Source organism: Acomys russatus, chromosome X, assembly GCF_903995435.1.
Source record: "Acomys russatus chromosome X, mAcoRus1.1, whole genome shotgun sequence".
Lineage (NCBI taxonomy): Eukaryota > Metazoa > Chordata > Mammalia > Rodentia > Muridae > Acomys > Acomys russatus.
In genome coordinates this window covers 500,704-521,220 of record NC_067169.1, presented here as the reverse complement: position 1 = coordinate 521,220, position 20,517 = coordinate 500,704, and the positions used below count along the sequence as shown (strand labels likewise).

General features: G+C 38.6%; 1 protein-coding gene across 1 annotated transcript in view; it reads right to left on the bottom strand.

Annotated features, from left to right (window-relative positions):
• The window catches only part of Ppef1 (protein phosphatase with EF-hand domain 1), a 75,691-nt gene that overhangs the window by 49,892 nt on the left and 5,282 nt on the right, over nt 1–20,517 (bottom strand). Inside the window, exons 2-4 of the mRNA XM_051140966.1 lie at nt 14,419–14,612; nt 12,293–12,353; nt 2,367–2,530 (exon numbers count right to left, since the gene is read on the bottom strand). Coding sequence (XP_050996923.1) covers nt 2,367–2,530; nt 12,293–12,353; nt 14,419–14,612 — 419 coding nt within the window. The remainder of the gene's footprint in view (nt 1–2,366; nt 2,531–12,292; nt 12,354–14,418; nt 14,613–20,517) is intronic.

Genomic DNA, 20,517 nt, shown 5'->3' with positions numbered 1-20,517 from the left:
CCTGGCTGTCTTGGACCCTCTTTATAGACCAGGCTGGCCTCAAACTCAGAGCAATCTGTCTGCCTTTGCCTCCAAAGTGCTGTGATTAAAGGCATGTGCCACCATGCCCGGCTTATCACTTGCTGTTTTTGCAAAGGAGTTAAGTTGGTTACCAGCACCCATGTGTGAGATGGTCTCATAACTGCCTATAATTCTAATCCTATGGGATCCTACACCCTCTTATGACTTCCATATGTACCAGGTATGTACGTGGAACACACACACAAATGAAGGCAAACATTTCTCCACATAAAATAAAAATAAACAAATCTTGGAAGAGGAGTGGGGAACAAGCCAAATGATTTCACTGATGAAGTATGCTAAGCATTTAAAGAAGCACTAACAATCTTTCTCAAATTCTTCATAAACATATTGGAAATACTTTCTAACTCACTCCATGAAAACAGCATTAGCCTGAGAGCAAAGCCAAAAGAAAAAAAAAAGATATAAAAAGAAATTACAAACCAATATCTCTTATAAATATGAATTTAAAAATCTTCAACAAAATGTCAGCACCTTGACCAAGTGGAAATTATTTCAATGATACAGGATGAATGAAGATAGAAAATTAATTCATGTGTTATAAGACATTAAGAGAGTGAAAGAACACACACTCACACAATTACTACAGTTGACATAGGAAAAGCATTTCACTAAATCCAACATCTTTTATTGGGAAACTACTAAAATAAACTAAGAATAAAAATAAACATCATCACAAGAAAGGGAAAAATCTGCAAGTAACAATAAACTCAAAGGCAAAATACTCAGCACTTTTCTTTCTAAGACCTGGAACAAAATAACTGTGTCCACTTTTGCCACATGTTAGCTCTAAATAGTTCATAGTAAAAGCTAAAATGATCAAATTAGTACAAGAAAACCCAGGGAAATCTTCATGACTATGAATTTGGCAATGGATTACAAATGTTTATGTAACAAAAAATTTAGAGAGATTAAATTGACCTTCAACAAATTTAAAACTTTTTATATCAAAGTACATTATCAAGAAAGTGACCATTTTGTATATACTATCAAGTAGCGCTATACAGACTGACCAGATTATATTTAGGAATATGTATGTATGTAGGCATGTAACAGAACAGCAATTAGTAAAACAGAGTCCAAGAACTTGAAGGAGGGGTATATGGGAGCAGGGTTGGAAGGAGGAAAGGGAAAGAATAAATGTTGTAACTATATTATAATCTAAAAAAAAAAAAAAACAAAGTGAAAAGGCAAAGTAAAGAAAGGGGAAATATCCTCAAATCATATATGTGGTAAGGTGCTTGTTTATATCTAGAAAGAACTCCTACAACTTAATAATAAAAAGACAACTGATTTTAAAGTGAACAAAAGTTCTGCATAGTTATTTCTCCAAAGAAGTTATTCAAATGGCTATAGATGAAAAGATACAGAACATTATTCATCAGAGAAATATCAGTCGGAATTAGAAATAGACATCACTTCATACTTATTAGGAGAACAATAATCAAAATAAAATACTAAATATAAAAAAGCGGAATAAGTAAAACCTTATATATAGCTGGTAGAAATGCAAAACTATTGAAGCTTGTAGAAGAACTTAAGCAGTAACTAAAAAAATTGGACATAAAGGTTACTATATGATCCCAGAATTCCTTTCCTAGCCACATACATACCCAAGTGAATACAGATATGTCCATAAATAATCTGTATGTAAATTTTCATAGCAGCATTATTTATAGCAGCCAAAAAGTATAAAAATTTAAAATATCCATGTACTGATAAATCAGTAAACAGATGTGTGGTATACAATGAAAGTTTATGAACCATAAAAAGAAATGATGTGTTGATACATGCTCCAACACAGACAAATATTAGAAATACTATGTTTAGTAAAAGAAGCCAAATACAAAAACCCAACATATTACATCTTTGTTTATATAGAATATCTAGAACAGGCAAACTAACAAAGACTGAAAATGGAACAGTAGCTGTTTAGGGTAAAGGAAGAAATAATATTTAATGGTAATGATGAAAATGTGCTACAATTAGATAGTGCTAATAATTGTAGAACCTTGTGACTATATGAAAACCACTGACCCCATATTTTTAAATGATGGATTTTATATTTTGTAAACTATTCTTAGAAAATAAAAAGGGAAGTGCTGTAGGCCTACAAATCAGGAGGAAGTTACTGTGCCCCCAAGGAAACATTTACTAGTAAACAAAGCAGACAGGAACTGTCACACAATGGGACACAGTTCCCATAGAAATACATGCTACAACGTTTTCATTCATGACTTTGATAGCTATGAATGAGAATCAGAGCAGCTTCTGCTCAAGGTTACCTGCTGCTGCTTGAAGGCTTTAAGAAGTACATCAATGTCCGTAAACGTGAGAGGGAACTGCAGCCGAGGACCATTGTAGGAGTCAGGCACATCTACCAATGCCACATATTCCTGTCTGTCTTTATTGTCTTGCATGGTGTTTTCAAAAAGTCGACTTACTAATACTGAAAAGGAAAGACAAAGAGGTGTAAAATGGAAAATTGACAGTGTAATGCTTACAAACACCCCTTGAATGTCTATCTCACGCAAGAACTGCTGTTCTGAGTGCCAATGTAGAGGACAGAAAACTATGAGGAATAACTGATTCTGAGGCTGGTAACGACCATCATCCCTTCCTGGAATGGAGCTTTGGTAAATCAGTGAGCCCATAATCAATGGAGAGGAGACCAAGAAGCACATGAAAAACTGGCCAGTCAAGGTATGTTGATGTTCCGAAGTTGAAGCTCTAATTCTTTTGTCCACTCTTACTTATTGGACTCTTATAAGCAAAGCTAAAAGCATGAACAATGCACTGCATTTGACTCAAACAGCTGCTGCTGTTCATGATCTGTACAAACTTCAACTGCAACATTCAATTAAATCCCTCAGAGGGTTTTACTTAGCTTTAATAGATTTTTTTCTCTTTATGTGCAATGTTTCTTTTGTGATTTTCTTAGAAGCAAAACAGATAACACTTAAATAACAAACCATAGGCAGAAATAACCAAAACCCCCTGCCTCAGATATTTCTAAATACTAACAGACTGCCTGCATTGCCCATTTAGTAAGGCAAATTAGTAGGGCTGAGACTCCACTATTTCTTGTCACGTTTTCTATGAAACAAACTCCTAAACAGAAACCTAGACAATTCAGGCAGAGAAAAAAAGAAGATGTGGTATACTAGTTGCAAATAGCCTCAATATCCTATCCTAATTTCTATCCATGCTTCTTAGAATGTGATTTTCAGCTATTTTCCCTTGTTTTCAAGATGAGCTAGGCTCATAACTTATACTATCCTGAACAATGTGATCCAAGGGCTACCTACCAGCTTCAAGTCCAGGTCTCAAGAGGCCTTATACGATTCCATACTCTCTGTTTTGGAACATAGCCATTTCCACTCAGCCCAGTCTATTCTACTGGAAAGCCACCAATATGTGTAAGAGAGAATTGACCTAGCCAAGGATGTCCTTGATTAGCTAATGGCCAGAAGACCTCTAGACACTTGAGTACACTCCAGCCAAAATTTTAAAATCTGTCAAATCAACTATGGCAATATCAGAAATGTCTAGCTAATTTGTAGACTTGATAGGGGGAAAACACTTGATTATTATGTAACTGAGATACTGTGGCTACTTTGGAGTATTATTACAGTAAGAAAATAACTGTTCCACAAGACAATAAAATACCTTTTAACTCATTAACACTTACTTGTTATTAAAGCTATAATTAGAAGTTCTCTCCAAAAAATTCTATTTTTCTGAATATTTAAAGTTGGTCACCCGTAGAAGATAGGATGCTAATAGGTGTAGACAGAATACATATTTCCATGACCAATTATGATGAGCAATACAATCAAGAAGTAAATTTGAAAAATTGTTCTAAACTAAGAAATAATATTTAATAATTACATCAAAACATATCCTAAACTGTGGTATATAGGATATATTTTGGTGATAATTGATAATGCTTTATAAAAAATAGAATTGAAGTATAATAAAATTTATAGTCAATGTGGTCAGCAGACATCATTTTTCCTTTGGCTTCTGATATTTAAGAATGATTTAATTATATACTTTGTGTTAGAAATCAGAAATGCAGAACTCTCTGCTAAACTTTATTTCAGATTCATTGTGTAGGCAGTGGAGCATAAGTAGTCCACTTAACTGTCCTAATGATCATGCCATCCAATTTCAATAAGAAATTGTCCTCCTACAAAGGGAACTTAAATATCAGGAACTCTAATAACACCTCCTCAACAAGAACTCCACAGGAATCCCCAGACGATTCACTCTATCAGCTGACAGAGTCAAAGTTTTTGTTAGAGACTGTAAGAAAGAATGTGAACATAGAGCAAATGTGATCAGAGCTAACGGATTTTGTTTTTTAGGTAAAGTAAATATTTATGGCATAACTACAGTGTCCATGGAGAAGGCTGCATAGCTGTTGAAATGCACCTGACTTTAAAGCACAGATATAGCATAAAAGAGAAAAGAAGTTGAATATATAGGTTTGCATACGCCAATACATATGGAGACACCCCTCCCCCCTACACACACATGTTCTCAGAAGCTTGGGAAGTCACTTTCTGTTGCCTATACTTTCAGGATAATCCTCTCTTCAGGCTCTGTTACACAATATAACATGCCTGAAGACATCTCTAATTTAAAACACTATCACTAGATCACATTTCTGCTTATAGTGAAAATATTTATTAATTAATTAATTTACTTTGCATCCTGATTAGGGCTTCTCATCCTTCCTTTCCTCCAGTCCCACCCTTTAACCTTCCCTCCATTTTTATATTTATTATTTCCACTGTATTTTCTACCCTTGGACAACCCTTTCTTCTTTATCTTTCTCCTTTGGATGATCTTCCAAAGGATTATCTTCATCCTTTAAAACTCAGCAGGTTTCCCAGGTTGAGTCTCAAGTTCTACCTTTTCAATAAGAAAATGATGATGATGATTATACTATCGCTGGCTTACTAAATACTTACTATGTACCAGGTAGTGTTATTGGCAGGTAAGATTTGTCCTTTTCTCATTTTATACATTAAAATGGGGTACAGTATGTAAGTAGAGAAATGGAATCCTGTTCATAAACTCTGTGTGTGCATGTGTGTGGTGCACAGGTGCATGTGAAGACCAGAGGTCAACATTAGGTGTCTTCTTCAATTGTTCTCTATCTTAGTTTTTGAGAAAGGGTCTCTCACTGAACCTAGAGGTCACTGATTTGCCTAGGCTGGCTAGCTCACAAGCCCCATAGAGTCTCCTGTCTTTGCCTCTCTAGCACTGGACCTACAAGTATACACCACTACACCCAGATTTTTATGGAAATGCTGGCTGTCCAAACTCAGGTCTTCATGGTTATGTGTCAAGTACTTTACTGGGTGAGTCATTGACCTACACCCCAAACTTTTTTTTAATCTATTTATTTATTTTACATTGCAGCCAGTTTTCCCTCCCTCCTCCCAGTCCTTCCCTTCAACTCCTCCACCTCATCCACTTCTCCTCCATTTCTCATTAGAAAAGGGCAGGCCTCCCATGGATATCAACCAGCCATGGCATGTCAAGTTGCAGCAAGACTTGGTACCTCCTCTCCTATTAAGGATAGACGAAGCAGCCCAGTAGGAGGAAAGTACCCACCAAACTCTTAGCCGTTAAGATTTTTAACTATATATGAAAATACATTTGTGTTATTTATATACTCTTAACTGATATATCGAGGAAATCCAGCTCTGTGAGGCATGAATAAGACACTACATCAATAATGAAAAATGTGTGTTTGTTCACTAACCAAAAAATTAATTTTAAAAGATCATGAATAATGTTAAGTTTTTTAAGTTAAGAAAATATTGCATGTTCCTGGTCATTGCCTTCATCCATGTTGCCATTTTTCCCCTTTCCATTGGCTAATAAGTAAATTCTATCAATGCCAGCAATTAAAACTCGAGTCTAATTGTTTTGAGAACAAAACAAAATCTTATTATCATTTATATTTAATGGGATTTTACACATACACCACTGCACCTAGCTGCAAGTGCTCTTGACTGCTGAGCCATCTTCTCTTTAGCCTCTGATAGGAAAATATTAATCTATATTGTATCATCATCCTTCTGCTGAGTTTTTATCAACATAAAAATTAGTAACAGAGATTATCTTCTAGTAACTAGTGTGTATCATGCATGAAAACTAGCCTTTAACAATTCTAATGCCTTTGTAACCTATAACTGATAAGCAATAATTCAATGAATGCAAGTAATAATTAAAGATATGTGCAACATTAATTGGAGTTAATCCTTAGTTATCTTCTGGATAACTTTGTGAACATGGATTTAAACTAATTAAACATAATAAAATATTTTTTTGAATTATTTTTTTTATTAATTTATTCTTGTTACATCTCAATGGTTATCCCATCCCTTGTATCCTCCCATTCCGCCCCCCCCCCCATTTTCCCATTATTCCCCTCCCCTATGACTGTTCCTGAGGGGGATTACGTCCCCCTGTATATTCTCATAGGGTATCAAGTCTCTTCTTGGCTACTTGCTGTCCTTCCTCTGAGTGCCACCAGGTCTCCCCCTCCAGGGGACATGGTCAAATGTGAGGCACCAGAGTACGTGAGAAAGTCGTATCACACTCTCCACTCAACTGTGGAGAATATTCTGACCATTGGCTAGATCTGGGAAGGGGTTTAAAGTTTACCTCCTGTGTTGTCCTTGGCTGGTGCCTTAGTTTGAGCGGGACCCCTGGGCCCAAATCTGCCTATCATATTGTTCTACTTGTAGATTTCTAGGACCCTCTGGATCCTTTTATTTTGCTGTTCTCCCATGCGTCTCTCATTTAGAGTCCCAATAGGATGCCTTCCCCTCTGTCCCAGTTTCCTGGTAAGTGAAGGCTTTTGTGGGACATGCCCCTTGGGCTAGTATGCAGATATAAGTGAGCATATACCATTTGAGTCTTTCTGCTTCTGGGTTAACTCACTCATTATGATCATTTCTAGCTCAATCCATTTATCCACAAATTTCGGGAATTCCTTGTTTTTAATAGCTGAGTAGTATTTTATAGTGTATATGTACCACAGTTTCTTTATCCATTCTTCTACTGATGGACACTTAGGCTGTTTCCATGATCTGGCTATTATGAATAAGGCTGCTATGAACATGGTTGAGCAAATTTTCTTGTTGTGTGCTGGAGCATCTTCTGGGTATATTCCAAGGAGTGGAATAACTGGGTCTTGAGGAAGCCCTATTCCCAGTTTTCTGAGATAGCACCAGATAGATTTCCAAAGTGGCTGTACTAGTTTGCATTCCCACCAGCAATGAAGGAGTGTTCCTCTCTCTCCACATCCTCGCCAGCATGTGGTGTCACTTGAATTGTTGATCTTAGCCATTCTGATGGGTGTAAGATGGAATCTCAGAGCATAATAAAATATTAATACATCCAAATATACCAATACAAATTGTTATAAGAAAATATATTTTTCAGGCGTCTACTCCTCTTGGATGTTTCTGCTTCTTTTTTTTCTAGGGCTTCCAGTTGTGTTGTTAAGATGCTTATGTGCAATGTTTCCAATTTCTTTTTAAAGGCACTTAGTGCTATGAATTTTCCTCTTAGCACTGCTTTCAATGTATCCCACAAATTTGGGTATGTTGTTTCTTCATTTTCATTGAATTTCAGAAACTCCTTGATTTCTTTCTTTATTTCTTCCCTGACCCAGGTGTCATTTAGCAGAGAGTTGTTTAGTTTCCACGTATGTGTAGGCTTTTTGTTATTTCTGTTGTTGTTGAATTGCAGCCTAAGAGCATGGTGATCTGATAGGATACAAGGTATTATTTCAATCCTCTTGTATCTATTGAGGCTTGTTTTGTGACCTACGATGTGATCAATTTGGAGAAGGTTCCATGGGGTGCAGAGAAGAAGGTGTATTCTTTCCTGTTTGGGTGAAAGGTTCTATAGATATCTATTAGATCCATTTGACCCATGGCATTGGTTAATGATGTTATTTCTCCATGTCCCCTGGAGGGGGAGACCTGTTGGCACTCAGAGGAAGGACAGCAAGTAGCCAAGAAGAGACTTGATACCCTATGAGAATATATAGGGGGACGTAATCCCCCTCAGGAACATTCATAGGGGAGGGGAATAATGGGAAAATGGGGGGTGGGAGGAATGGGAGGATACAAGGGATGGGATAAACATTGAGATGTAACAAGAATAAATTAATAAAAATAAATAAATAAATAAATAAATTTTTTTAAAAAAGAAAATATATTTTAAAAGATATATTTATTTTATATTTATATAGTATTATGCCTGCATGCCAGAAGAGGGAAACAGATCGCAATATAGATGGTTATGAGTCACCATGTGGTTGCTGGGAATTGAACTAAGGACCTTCAGAAGAAGAGCCAGAGACAGGAGGATGGAAAAAGAGAAAGGGAAGGAAGAGTGCATATGTTCATCAAAAGATATATGTACAAAAATATGCACAGCAGCAAAATTATACTTCCAAATTGAAAAAACCTAAGCACACATAAACAATAGAATGCATAAATTATAGTATATTGTTAAAATAGAACGCTATTCAACAATAAGAATGAATTACAATAACATGAATGGTCTTAAAAATACAATGTTGAGTAAAAGAAGCTAGATTCCAGGTCTATTTTGTATCTTTCTACTTCTACAAATAAATAAAAAACGAGTATAATTAATTAACTTATGATACAGAAGTTCAAAAAAAGCTCCATAGTGCAGTGGGCGTTGGGTTGTCAATAGACAAGGCAGACAGGAGACTGCTGTGGCTCTAATAATGATTGGAGAATACTTTTTTTATTTTTTGAGACAAGGTTTCATGTGGCAAGGATGACCTTGAATTTCTAACCCTCCTACCTCCTCAAAAGCTGAGATTGCAAGCATGTGTCACCATGTTTGATTTATGCAGTGCTCAGGACTGAGTCCAGGGCCCCTTTCATGCTAGGCACTCTACCATTTGAGCCACATCCCTAGCCATCATGTTTTATTTGTTGTTCTGAGTACTTGTTTCTGGGGCATGTTTTCTTTGAGAAAATTTCAGTCATATATAATTTGTGTACTTTCCTATAATGTATATTATATTTCAAAGAAAACACTGTTCCATTATTTGAGAAGAAACATTCTGTGATATTCTTAAATCATATGCAAAGTTTTTTCAAAATGTAGATTTTGAAAATTGAAGAGTCTGAGCAAATAGCTCTGAGCTGTGGCCCAGCCATCTGTGGCTCTAAAACCCCATGTAAGGGACTCTGATGAAGTAAGTCTAGATTGAAATCTTAGATCATTAGCAGAGTCATGTTTCATTTCGTCACTATTATATTTCCTCCTCAAAACATTTTTGACCAAGAACACAAAGCAGAAATGACTGTCTTCAAAATGCAGCTACCTAAAATCAAGAAAATAGCAAAATACCTACTTCCAGCCAGCTCCTACTCATCAAGTTTGGCCATTCCACCACTCAGAAAGCTTCTATGGATTGTTCCTTTCATATGTATATACTTGGCTCAAACCATGCCACTAAAATGTTCTGACCACTTTAAAGAGTATTTCCAGGCTGGCAAGATGGCTGAGTGGGTAAAGTGCCTGCTGTCAAGCATGATAACCTGAGTTCAAATTTTTTTAAATAATTATTTATCTATTTATTATGTATACAGTGTTGCATCTGCATGTACACCTGCAGGCCAGAAGAGGGCATCAGATCACATTATAGATGGTTGTGACACTGGGAATTGAACTCAGGACCTCTGGAAGAGCAGTCAGTGTTCTTACCCTCTGAGCCATCTCTTTAGCCCTAAGTTTAATTCTTAAGATCCACATGGTAAAGAAAACCAAACACTGCAAGTTGTCTTCTGATCTCCACACACATGCCATGGCACATGTATGCACATATATTCTCTCTCTCTCTCTCTCTCTCTCTCTCTCTCTATATATATATATATATATATATATATATATATATATATATATATATGTGTGTGTGTGTGTGTGTGTGTGTGTGTGTGTGTGTGTGTATGTGTGTGTGTGTGTGCCTGAGTGCGTATGTCTGTGTGTATGTGTGTGTGTGTGTGTGTGTGTGTGTGAGAGAGAGAGAGAGAGAGAGAGAGAGAGAGAGAGAGAGAGAGAGAGAGAGAGAGAGAGAGAGAAAGAGAGAGAGATTTTAGAAAAACAAAAATGTATTTACCAGATTATTTAAAGATGCTCTTAGAGGTTAGGCAGATTGCTAAGTGGGTAAGAGCACTTGGTGTGTTAGCTTAAGGACCTACGTGTGGCTAATTTTTCATCCCAGCTAAAAAATTCTAAGCTCTCACATAAAAAAGCAGGTATGGTTGCACATTTTTCATGACTCCATCACTGGCGAAAGCCAGCCTAGCTGAAAAATAGTGAGCTTCATGTTCAGTGAGAGACTCTGTGCTAAAGGGGTAAGATAGAGTGACAGCACAGGTAATCTGACATCCTCCTCTAGCCTCTACACGCACTCACATAACACACACACACACACACACACACACACACACACACACACACACACACACAGCACAGAGAGAGAGAAGGGTGGCAAGGGAGAAAGGTTCCTAAATACCTTGCATGTTGGTAAATAAAAAATAGTTAGCCGAAGGAATTTTTTTTTAGCAGCTTTTAGGTTTGGCATCTACTTTGAAAGTAACAGGCAGATCTTATTTAGCAAGAGAAATATATGTCTTACAGATAATTATAATTTTAAGCTGCTATACCGCCTGCCTTTGATTCAAAATGAAAATATAAATGATAGACAAATTGATGATAGAAACACATTATAGAAAATATCTTCATCCAGTTTATGCTATTATAGCAGAATATCACAAACTGGTTGATTTAAAGCAAAATACAAGTTTATGAATAAGCCTGGACGTTTTCCAATTCTTTTAAATTCTGGTTCAGAAAAAAAGAAATCAAACTACCAAGAAGAGACTCGATACTCTAAGAGCATATATAGGAGGAGGAGGTCTCCCTCAATCACAGACATAGGGGAGGGAGAAGGGGAGAAGTGGGAGGGAGGGAGGAATAGGAGGATACAAAGGAATGGCTAACAATTGAGATGTAATATGAATAAATTAATAAAAAAGTAAAAATGAAAAAAAATCAAACTAAAATTTGTTCTTGTACACCTAAAGTATGAAACTGCTGTCAACTTTAAAGACAATTATAAGAAAAATTAGTGTATACTACAGATTTTAAATATTCAGGTACTAATGAGAAATAAAATATAAGTCACCCAAACTAAAGACTATAAAATTCGGGAATTTGAAGATCATGGAGAAATATTTGGTGAGGACTCTAGGACATAAGTCATTATGTGACTGACAACATCACATAGCAGAAAACAGATGCGAGGAGAGGAATGGGTGTTAGATCCATACTTCATAAGGTCACCACTGCCCAAAGCATGAATCCATTACAGGGCACCCTCTAACATAAACAGTGCTTACATGTCCCACTTTTCAATATGTTCCATAAACTCTAGGGGAAGTATTTAAGATACAGCAGACATACAGACTGGAGAAAGAGAAAGAGAGATTACATGCAATCTAACATGTTCACCTTGACTCCATTGCACAAAATACTCAAAATACTTTGATTTCTTAGCATAGAAGTTTTGTGGGTAAAAACTAAGCTACTGTTGCATTTCAGCAGATTGTGTGTGGTTCAAGACAAAGTATTTAACAAATGAATGCTGATTATTAGTTTTTAATTAAATGCTGATTTAGCAAATCTTATCCAGAAAGGGAAAAAACAAAAACCAAAACCAAGTTGAACTGATCTTGTTAGTTGTTGGGTGTATTGCAGACAAAAAAGTAAGCATCTTTTAAATTGTGTAGCATCTCCCATTTTCAATTACATTTTTTAATGAGGCAATTCAATATCTGACAACTGCTTTTCAAAGGACTATACTTTAGGAGTGGAATGACTGTTTGGCAATTAAAAGTACATACTATTCTTGCAGAGGACCTGAGTTCAGTTCCCAGCACCCATATTGCATTGCTCACAACCTGCTGCACCTCCAGCTCCAGGGAATCAAATGTTCCCTTTTGGCCTCTGTGGACTCTCCGACTCTCCACTCACTTGCATACACAAATACACATAATTTAAAAATAAGCATGAATAAAATCATAAAGGTCTAAACTGGTTTTTTTTGTTTTTTTGTTTTTTTGCTTACCTGAATCTTCATTAGGTGTCTTTGCATAGTTTTCCAACATGAAAGAAAAGAAATTGGATAGCTGCACAACAGAACATGATATAAATGATTAACTAAGGAGCTACTAAAGCAAATAGTAGGGTTCTATGCAAGTTCCTTACTCTCTTACTGTGCTCATCTTCCTGCTACAGAGCATGCCAAGAGTCACAGATGGGCAGTACCACACAGAGATGCATAGAGAATTACATATGCATCCAGAGGACCAGGGAAGCTACCCATATACAACTGACCGAAGCAAGAGTGTAACAACCAAGTCCTCTACCTCCTTGCCATGCATGGGACAAACTATGATGTATTTCACATTTAAGCACTTCTCCTGGGATCAGGCTGAAGTCAGACCTGTCCAGAAAGAATATTTCTTCCTGGCTTCTTTGCTGGTCCTGTCTTGCTTCTTTTACTTCCTTAAAGGTTATTCCTGAAAATATTCCCTCAATCTCAGTAAGTCACTGTCCCAAGCCAGACTCTGCTTCAAGGAATCCACTGTAGGGCAACTACAAAGTTTTGTTCATTATACTCTCCTTTTTATCTATTTGGTGGTAAAATACATACTGGTTAAAGTGATAGCCTGCATGGGTTTGGAGAGATTGTTCAGTGGCTAAGAGCACTGGCTGTTTTCCCAAAGAAACATGGTTTGATTCCCAGCACCCACAAAGCAGCTTACAACTAACTATGTATAACTCCAGTCTCAGAGGATTCAGTTCCCTCTTCTGGCTTCCATGGGCCCTGAACAGACACAGTGAACAGACATACATGAAGGCAAAACATCTATACACGCAAAAATAAATAATTTGTAAAAGTTCCTAATCAGAGCACAGGAACATTTAATGACCTCTATTATTTGCTGTTGTTTTCTTTTGCTTGTTTGTTGTTTTTATTTTGTTTCATTGAAATTGATGTGGAACTCACTATATAGACTAGATTGGCCTCAAACTCACAGAGATCCTCCTGTCTCTGCCTCCTGAGTACTTAGGTTTAAGACATGTCCCAGCACTTTTGACCTAACCTGTATTATTTTAATAGCTACCAAGAAGAGATTTATCAACTTAACTCTTTTTGAAATTAGCTTAACTATTTTTAGAGACCATAATTTGACAAATACAGTTGTTAAAACTTTGAACAATAACAAAGGAAGATGAGAAGCCTCTCTCAATATTTCTACACACTCATCAGTGCCACCCTTGTCCCTGCCAGTTGCCACTATGCAGAGTTTGCTGTGTATCTTTTTCCAGAGTTTGGTTGCATGCTTAATTTTCATATATATATATATATATATATATATATATATATATATATATATATATATATGGGATAAACTCTAGGTAAGTTGTTTCTTTCATTAATAACTATATTGGAGATCTTTCCAAGATCATTTTATGGTTAAAAGGTACTCAATTTTATTAGTGAGTATTAAAGCTAGAATTATGAATTTGTGCTGCAAGCTTTATAAAGGCCTTCTATATTCACATATTTTCTTTTAGAACTTTCATAGACTTGTTCCCAAGAAAATCTTCCTTTTTTTAAGGCCTAAAAGTATCCTGTTTTGCCGATTTGGGGAGTTTTAGATCTCAATGGAAGATCCTACCTATCTCGAAAAATCAAGGTTGACAGCTGTTGAGAAATGATACCCATTCCACACACATACACATGAATGTGTGTGCACTCTTGCACCTATACACACAAGAACATTTGCAAACACAACCATTCTTTCTGGGCTGGGGATATGGCTCAGTGGTATAGTGTTTGTGTAACATGTACAAGGCTCTGGGTTCAATCCTTCCACTTTAAAAAAATCCATTCATAAAGTAATGACTTCATTTACCATTAGGAAATATTCTCAAAAAATAGAAAAGACTATTTTTATTAGCTAGCTAGACATCTGGCATTGCTCTAAAAATGTGAACTTCAAAACTGAAAAACATCTTCCCAAATCACACTCTCAATAGCTAGTTTCAAAACAATGTCATTACAGACTCTATGAAAGCATTTCAAAAAGGTTCCTCAGCTTCAAACAGACCCATAGTTTCATTCTTTCAAAACAAAAAGAGGAGATAGGGGGTGGGGAGAGGGGAAATTCTTGCCAAACAGACCTGCATTTGGCCTTGCTCATCAGCATATTCAATAGACTGGAAGATGGCGAGGGCATAATGTTGTCTGGCTCTCAGTCGAGCTCTGTACCGTCGGTACCAGTTTTGGATGACTAATGCGGCTTTCAGTACTGCAGACCCACAGGATATGAAAGGCAGAGAAAAACAATTACATACAGCTTTAGGGGAAGCAGGTGCTTTAACAAAAAAACAAAACAATCAAACAATTTCTTAGTCCCACAAAATACGAAAATTATAAACAATGAGATTGACCTTTATGCTTTTTATAAAATGTTCTTAAGTCTCAAACACTCAAAGAGCTCAGAGAACAATGATGTCATAGCCATTAACAACAAATGTTTTAAAGTAAGATTGCCTGAACTTAATGTCGCCTGGATGTCAGTCACTAAGAAAAGGTGTATAGACTTGCAGTGCATACATACCATGGAGTATCTTGTCACCATTAGAAGCAATGAGTTAAATAAACCTTTGGGAATATAAGGGTGTGCTTTGTCAACATGATACAAACCTAGATATACATGAGAATAAGGAAACTTAATTGAAAAAAATTACTCCATACGATTGGTCTGTAGGGTATTATCTTGATTATGATTGATGTGGGAGGGTAAAGTCCATTGTGGGTGGTGTCACCTTGGGACACATGGTTCTAGACGGTGTAAGAAAGAAAACTGAATAAGCCATGAGGAGCAAGTCATTAAGCAGTATTACCCCATGGCCTTTCCATCAGATCCTGCCTCTAGGTCCAATCTCGGTTTCCCCAGGGGTTCTTGCATTCATCAAACACAGAGGTACTGTTCATCAAGGTTAACCAAGAACTTATAGAGTCCCTGTAGTCCTCCAACACCAAGAAGCTAAGAGAGATGGAAGTACCTACTTATGCTCACAAGGCCAGTAAGTGGAAATGGACAGTGAAAATTGGAACACAGATCTGACTCCAGGGCCCAAGCTTTTTACGTCCAAAGAGATGTCGACCTATTGCTATGCCCTGGTTTCCTCATTTATACAATGATATAGTGAAAGAAATGATCACTGGAGTTTCATTTACTTAGGATTAACAATGTCAACAATAGATAATGAAGCTGATTTCTAATTAATAATAAAATGGTTTACTTCAAAAATTTCAGTGCCCAAAGATATCATCATCTCCATGCTATATGTAAGGAACCTGAGTTCAGAGCAGCAAGTATGTTGTTCATAGTCATCTAGTATAGACATCTCTGAGTCTAAACCAGAGTTCTGAGTTCTGTCCACTAGGGCCAGTTACTTAATTCCCTAATCCATTTATACCTTTCCTCCCCTTGAATAATAACCACTATCTACTAAGTACCTAGTATGGTCTGGCAGTAATTAGACACCAACTGTATATATCGCCCTTTCTGTCCCTTCCCAACACAGGGAGGAATGGGTGCTAACACCCTTCTTTGGTCTCTGCTTAGTCTCTGTGCAGGGCATGGTTGGAATCCTATGCCACATGGAGGATTCACTGCTTTCACTGGCAAACAAATGCATCCATTGGATTCTATTCTGAGGCATGACAAAAAAGAAAGAAAGAAAGAAAGAATGAAAGAAAGAAAGGAGAGAATTAAGGGGATGTGGAAGGGAAAAAAGAGTCAGCTTCTCACCTTGGAGTCTGGTGAAAGTCTTCATACAGCTGTGACTCAAATATTCCACAGGTATAGGCTATCTCTCTATGAGTTTTTGGTCAGAGAGATCCCAGAGGGTCCCCCAATAGCATAGCCTATTGCTATTCCTCTTGTGTACCCACTACAACTAGATGATAAGACACTAGTTTTGAAGACACCATATGCTTTTGTTACACCATTCATGAAGCTCAACTGGTAAATCAAGTTGGAAGTTTCCTCCCTGCTGGCTAGCTATCTTAGTGCCAGAGGGTGCTATGTAGAATTTGGGGGGTGGGGAGAAAGGTCACCAACAGTCTTACTTAACTGTGAACTCTGTAGGCTACAATGCACTATGCCAGGCACAATATGCTCATTGGTGCAAGAGTGGCCGACTCTTATGGGGGGTAACTAAGCAGTTTCTGGCTGGATTTGAGGCCTACTCCAAAGGAGGAAGATCATGCCTGGTACAATAATCCTGACTGATAGCTCATAGCTGAGAACGTTAGAGGCTCAAGGATGAAATATATTATTATTTTTTTGGTAAAATGGACATGATGTCAAACTACTTTCTAAATATTTCTACTTATACCCATAGATCTATGCTGCCTTCAATCTGGGTCAGAGAAGTTTCTGTGTGCAGTAGAAAATGATCAATGCAAAGACTCATAACTGGACAAAGTGTTGATAATAAGTGGCTTTAAAAGATATTTTAAGGTTGATCCAAGATGGCGGCGAGCAGTATGGACCGTGTTTGGAGGCTCCAGTGAACAATTCAGGGAATTGCACAGATTTCTGAGCCAGGAACACCAAGGTCCCCACATCACGGCAGCAGGAGTGCTCCACGGTTCGGAAGGACCAGGGTGCAGAGGACCTGTGTGCCCCTGCACACGGGAGGAGCATGGATTTTCTCGGACCAGAGCAGCAGCGGCAGAGGCAGCAGCAACAGCGGCGGCACCAGCGGCACCAGCGGCAGCAGTGGCAGTGGCTGAGGTTTGCAGCTCTGAGCCTTCCGGGGGAGGCGATTAGTATGGTGGCCGGTGGGAGTTGCTGCGGGAGAGGGGACTCTGGACGGGATTTGGGTCGCGTGGTGCCTTGTGACCCAAACTGGACTCGGCGGACAGTTCAGCCCCAGAGTCCCGGGTTCAGCTCAGTGCGTAGTGCGGTGGAGACACTGTCTCAGCGCAGCAAGCAATTCTACCCTAGGCACTAGCTCAACTCAGCCACAGCTCCTCTGCTGTGACACAGGCTGGGCAGAGAGTTCAATTCCACCCTAGGCACCAGCTCAGCGCAGCCCCAGTTCTACAGCTGTGACGCAGGCTGGGTGGAGCACTCAGCTCCACCAGAGGCACTAGCTCACATCAACGAGCAGTTCTGCCCAAGACACTAGCACAGCTCAGCGGGCAGTTCTGGGACACTAACACAGGCTGAGGTCAGCACGCAGATTCAGCCCAGAGGCCCTAGCTGGACTTGCCGGGCAGATTGAGCCCAGAGACTCTAGTTGAGCTGTGCGCACAGGCTTGGCGGCTCCAAGACTCTGGCTGGACTATCCACACAGTATAGGCCCGGAGTCCCAGGCTGAATTCAGCGTGCAGTGTGAGTCCAGAGTCCCTGGCTTAGCTCGGTGCACAATTCCGCCCTGGAGACTCGGGTGGAGCTCGGCGTGCAGTTTGGGGCCTCAGTCCCTAGCTGTGCTTGGCAGACAGTTTAGGCCCAGAGACTCTAGCGGAGCTTTTGGCACAGTCCCGGCTCTAAGACTCTGGTTGCACAGTGTGCAGTTTGAATCCAGAATTCCTGGCTGAGCTTGGCGGACAGTTCAGGCCCTGAGTCAATAACTGACCACAGCACACACTTTGGGCCAAAAGCCCCTAGCGGATCATGGGGCTCAGTCCCAGCCCTCCAAAATTCTGGCTGGAGCCTGTGTGCATTTTGTGCCCAGAATCCCTAGCTGTGCTCAGCAGACAGTTCAGGCCCTGAGAATCTAGCTGAGCTCGGTGCGTGTTTCGGGCCTAGTGTCCCTGGCTGGACTTGGCAGGGAACCCAGAAGGCTGTGGATACCTGGGCCTGACCCAACGCTCATTCAGAGACCCAGAACGATTGCAGGACTCACAGCACAGGAGAGCTGAGGATCACGGGCTGTGAGGGACCAAATCGACAGTGCTAACCTCCTGCCATCAACACCAGTGAGGTATCAGATATTCCAGCCTATGGAAATCATGAGAAAATAAGTGAATCAATCATCATACTCCCTCCATCCAAATCTGGAAGCTACCAAACAAAAACAAAGATACCAAGATGTCTAAAGGACAGCGTAAAAGCATACGCAAAAACCCCCAAAACAACATGGCGTCTCCAGTTTCCAGCTATCCCAAAGAAAACAACCCAGAAAACTCAAACCAACGGAAATACAAGAAAATGACCTCAAATCCTTAGTAATGAGGATATTAATGGAGGAAAAAAATAAAATTCATAATCAAAGGCAGGAGGACACAGCCATACAGGTGAGAGACATAAAAGAAGCACATAGAGTGGAACTGGAAAAATTTCAGGAAAATGCAAACAACCAGATGAAAGAAATCAAAAAATCAGTTCAAGATCTTAAGACAAAAATGGATTCAATGATAGACATACAGACAGAAGAAAAACGAGAACGTGAGACCTCAGAGAAGAAGGCGAGCAACACAGAGGTGAGCAACGCAGAGGTGAGCTTTTCTAACAGAATCCAAGAGATGGAAGAACGAATCTCAGGTCTAGAAGATACAATCACAGATCTTGAAGCAACCATTAAGGAAAATGTGAAATCTGTAAAACTCCAGACACAAAACATCCAAGAAATGAAGGACACCATGAAAAGAGGAAATCTGAGGATAATAGGCATTGAAGAAAGAGAAGATATCAGTCTCCAAGGCCCAGAAACTATTCTCAATAAAATCATAGAAGAAAATTTCCCCAATCTAAAGAAAGAGATGCCTATAAACATACAAGAGGCCTACAGAACATCAAATAGAATTGACCAGAAAAGAAAAACTGCCCGTCACATAACAATCAAAACACAAAACATACAGAACAAAGAAAAATATTAAAAGCTGCAAGGGAAAAGGGCCAAATAACATTTAATGGCAAGTCTATCACAATTACACCCGACTTCTCAGCAGAGACCATAAAAGCCAGAAGGGACTGGACAGAGATCCTGCAAACCCTAAGAGACCACAGATGCCAGGCCAGATTACTTTACCCAGCAAAATTATCAATAACCATTGATGGAGAAAACAAAATATTCCATGACAAAAACAAATTCAAACAGTACCTATCCACAAATCCAGCTTTACAGAAGGTACTAGAAGGAAAACTCCATCCCAAAGGGTCAAGCTACAACCAAAACTACTCAGGAAATAGATAACTATTCCATGGCAAAAACACAACTACACAAACGCTCGACTGGAAACAACATCAAATTTAAGACTTTTAACAGTCACTGGTCATTAATATCTCTCAACATCAATGGTCTCAATTCTCCAATAAAAAGACACAGACTAACTGAATGGGTACATAAACAAGATCCAACATTCTTCTGCATTCAAGAAACACATCTCACCCATAATGATAGGGTAAAAGGTTGGAAAAAATTATCCCAAGCAAATGGTCACAAGAAGCAAGCAGGCGTAGCCATTTTAGTATGGAACAAAATAGACTTTCAACCAAAATTAATCAAAAGGGATGAGGAAGGGCACCTCATACTCATCAAAGGTAAAGTCAACCAAGATGACATCACAATTCTGAACATCTATGCTCCCAATACAAGGGCACCCACATTTGTAAAAGATCTCCTAAAAAAGCTTAAACCACACATCGATCCCCACACAATAATAGTGGGAGACTTCAACGCCCCACTCTCACTGAAGGATAAGTCATTGAAACAGAAACTAAACCGAGAAATAACATCATTAACCAATGCCATGGGTCAAATGGATCTAACAGATATCTATAGAACCTTTCACCCAAACAGGAAAGAATACACCTTCTTCTCTGCACCCCATGGAACCTTCTCCAAAATTGATCACATCGTAGGTCACAAAGCAAGCCTCAACAGATACAAGAGGATTGAAATAATACCTTGTATCCTATCAGATCACCATGCTCTTAGGCTGCAATTCAACAACAACAGAAATAACAAAAAGCCTACACGTACATGGAAACTAAACAACTCTCTGCTAAATGACACCTGGGTCAGGGAAGAAATAAAGAAAGAAATCAAGGAGTTTCTGAAATTCAATGAAAATGAGGAAACAACATACCCAAATTTGTGGGATACATTGAAAGCAGTGCTAAGAGGAAAATTCATAGCACTAAGTGCCTTTAAAAAGAAATTAGAAACATCGCACATAAGCATCGTAATGACACAACTGGAAGCCCTAGAAAAAAAGAAGCAGAAACACCCAAAAGAGGTAGACGCCTGGAAATA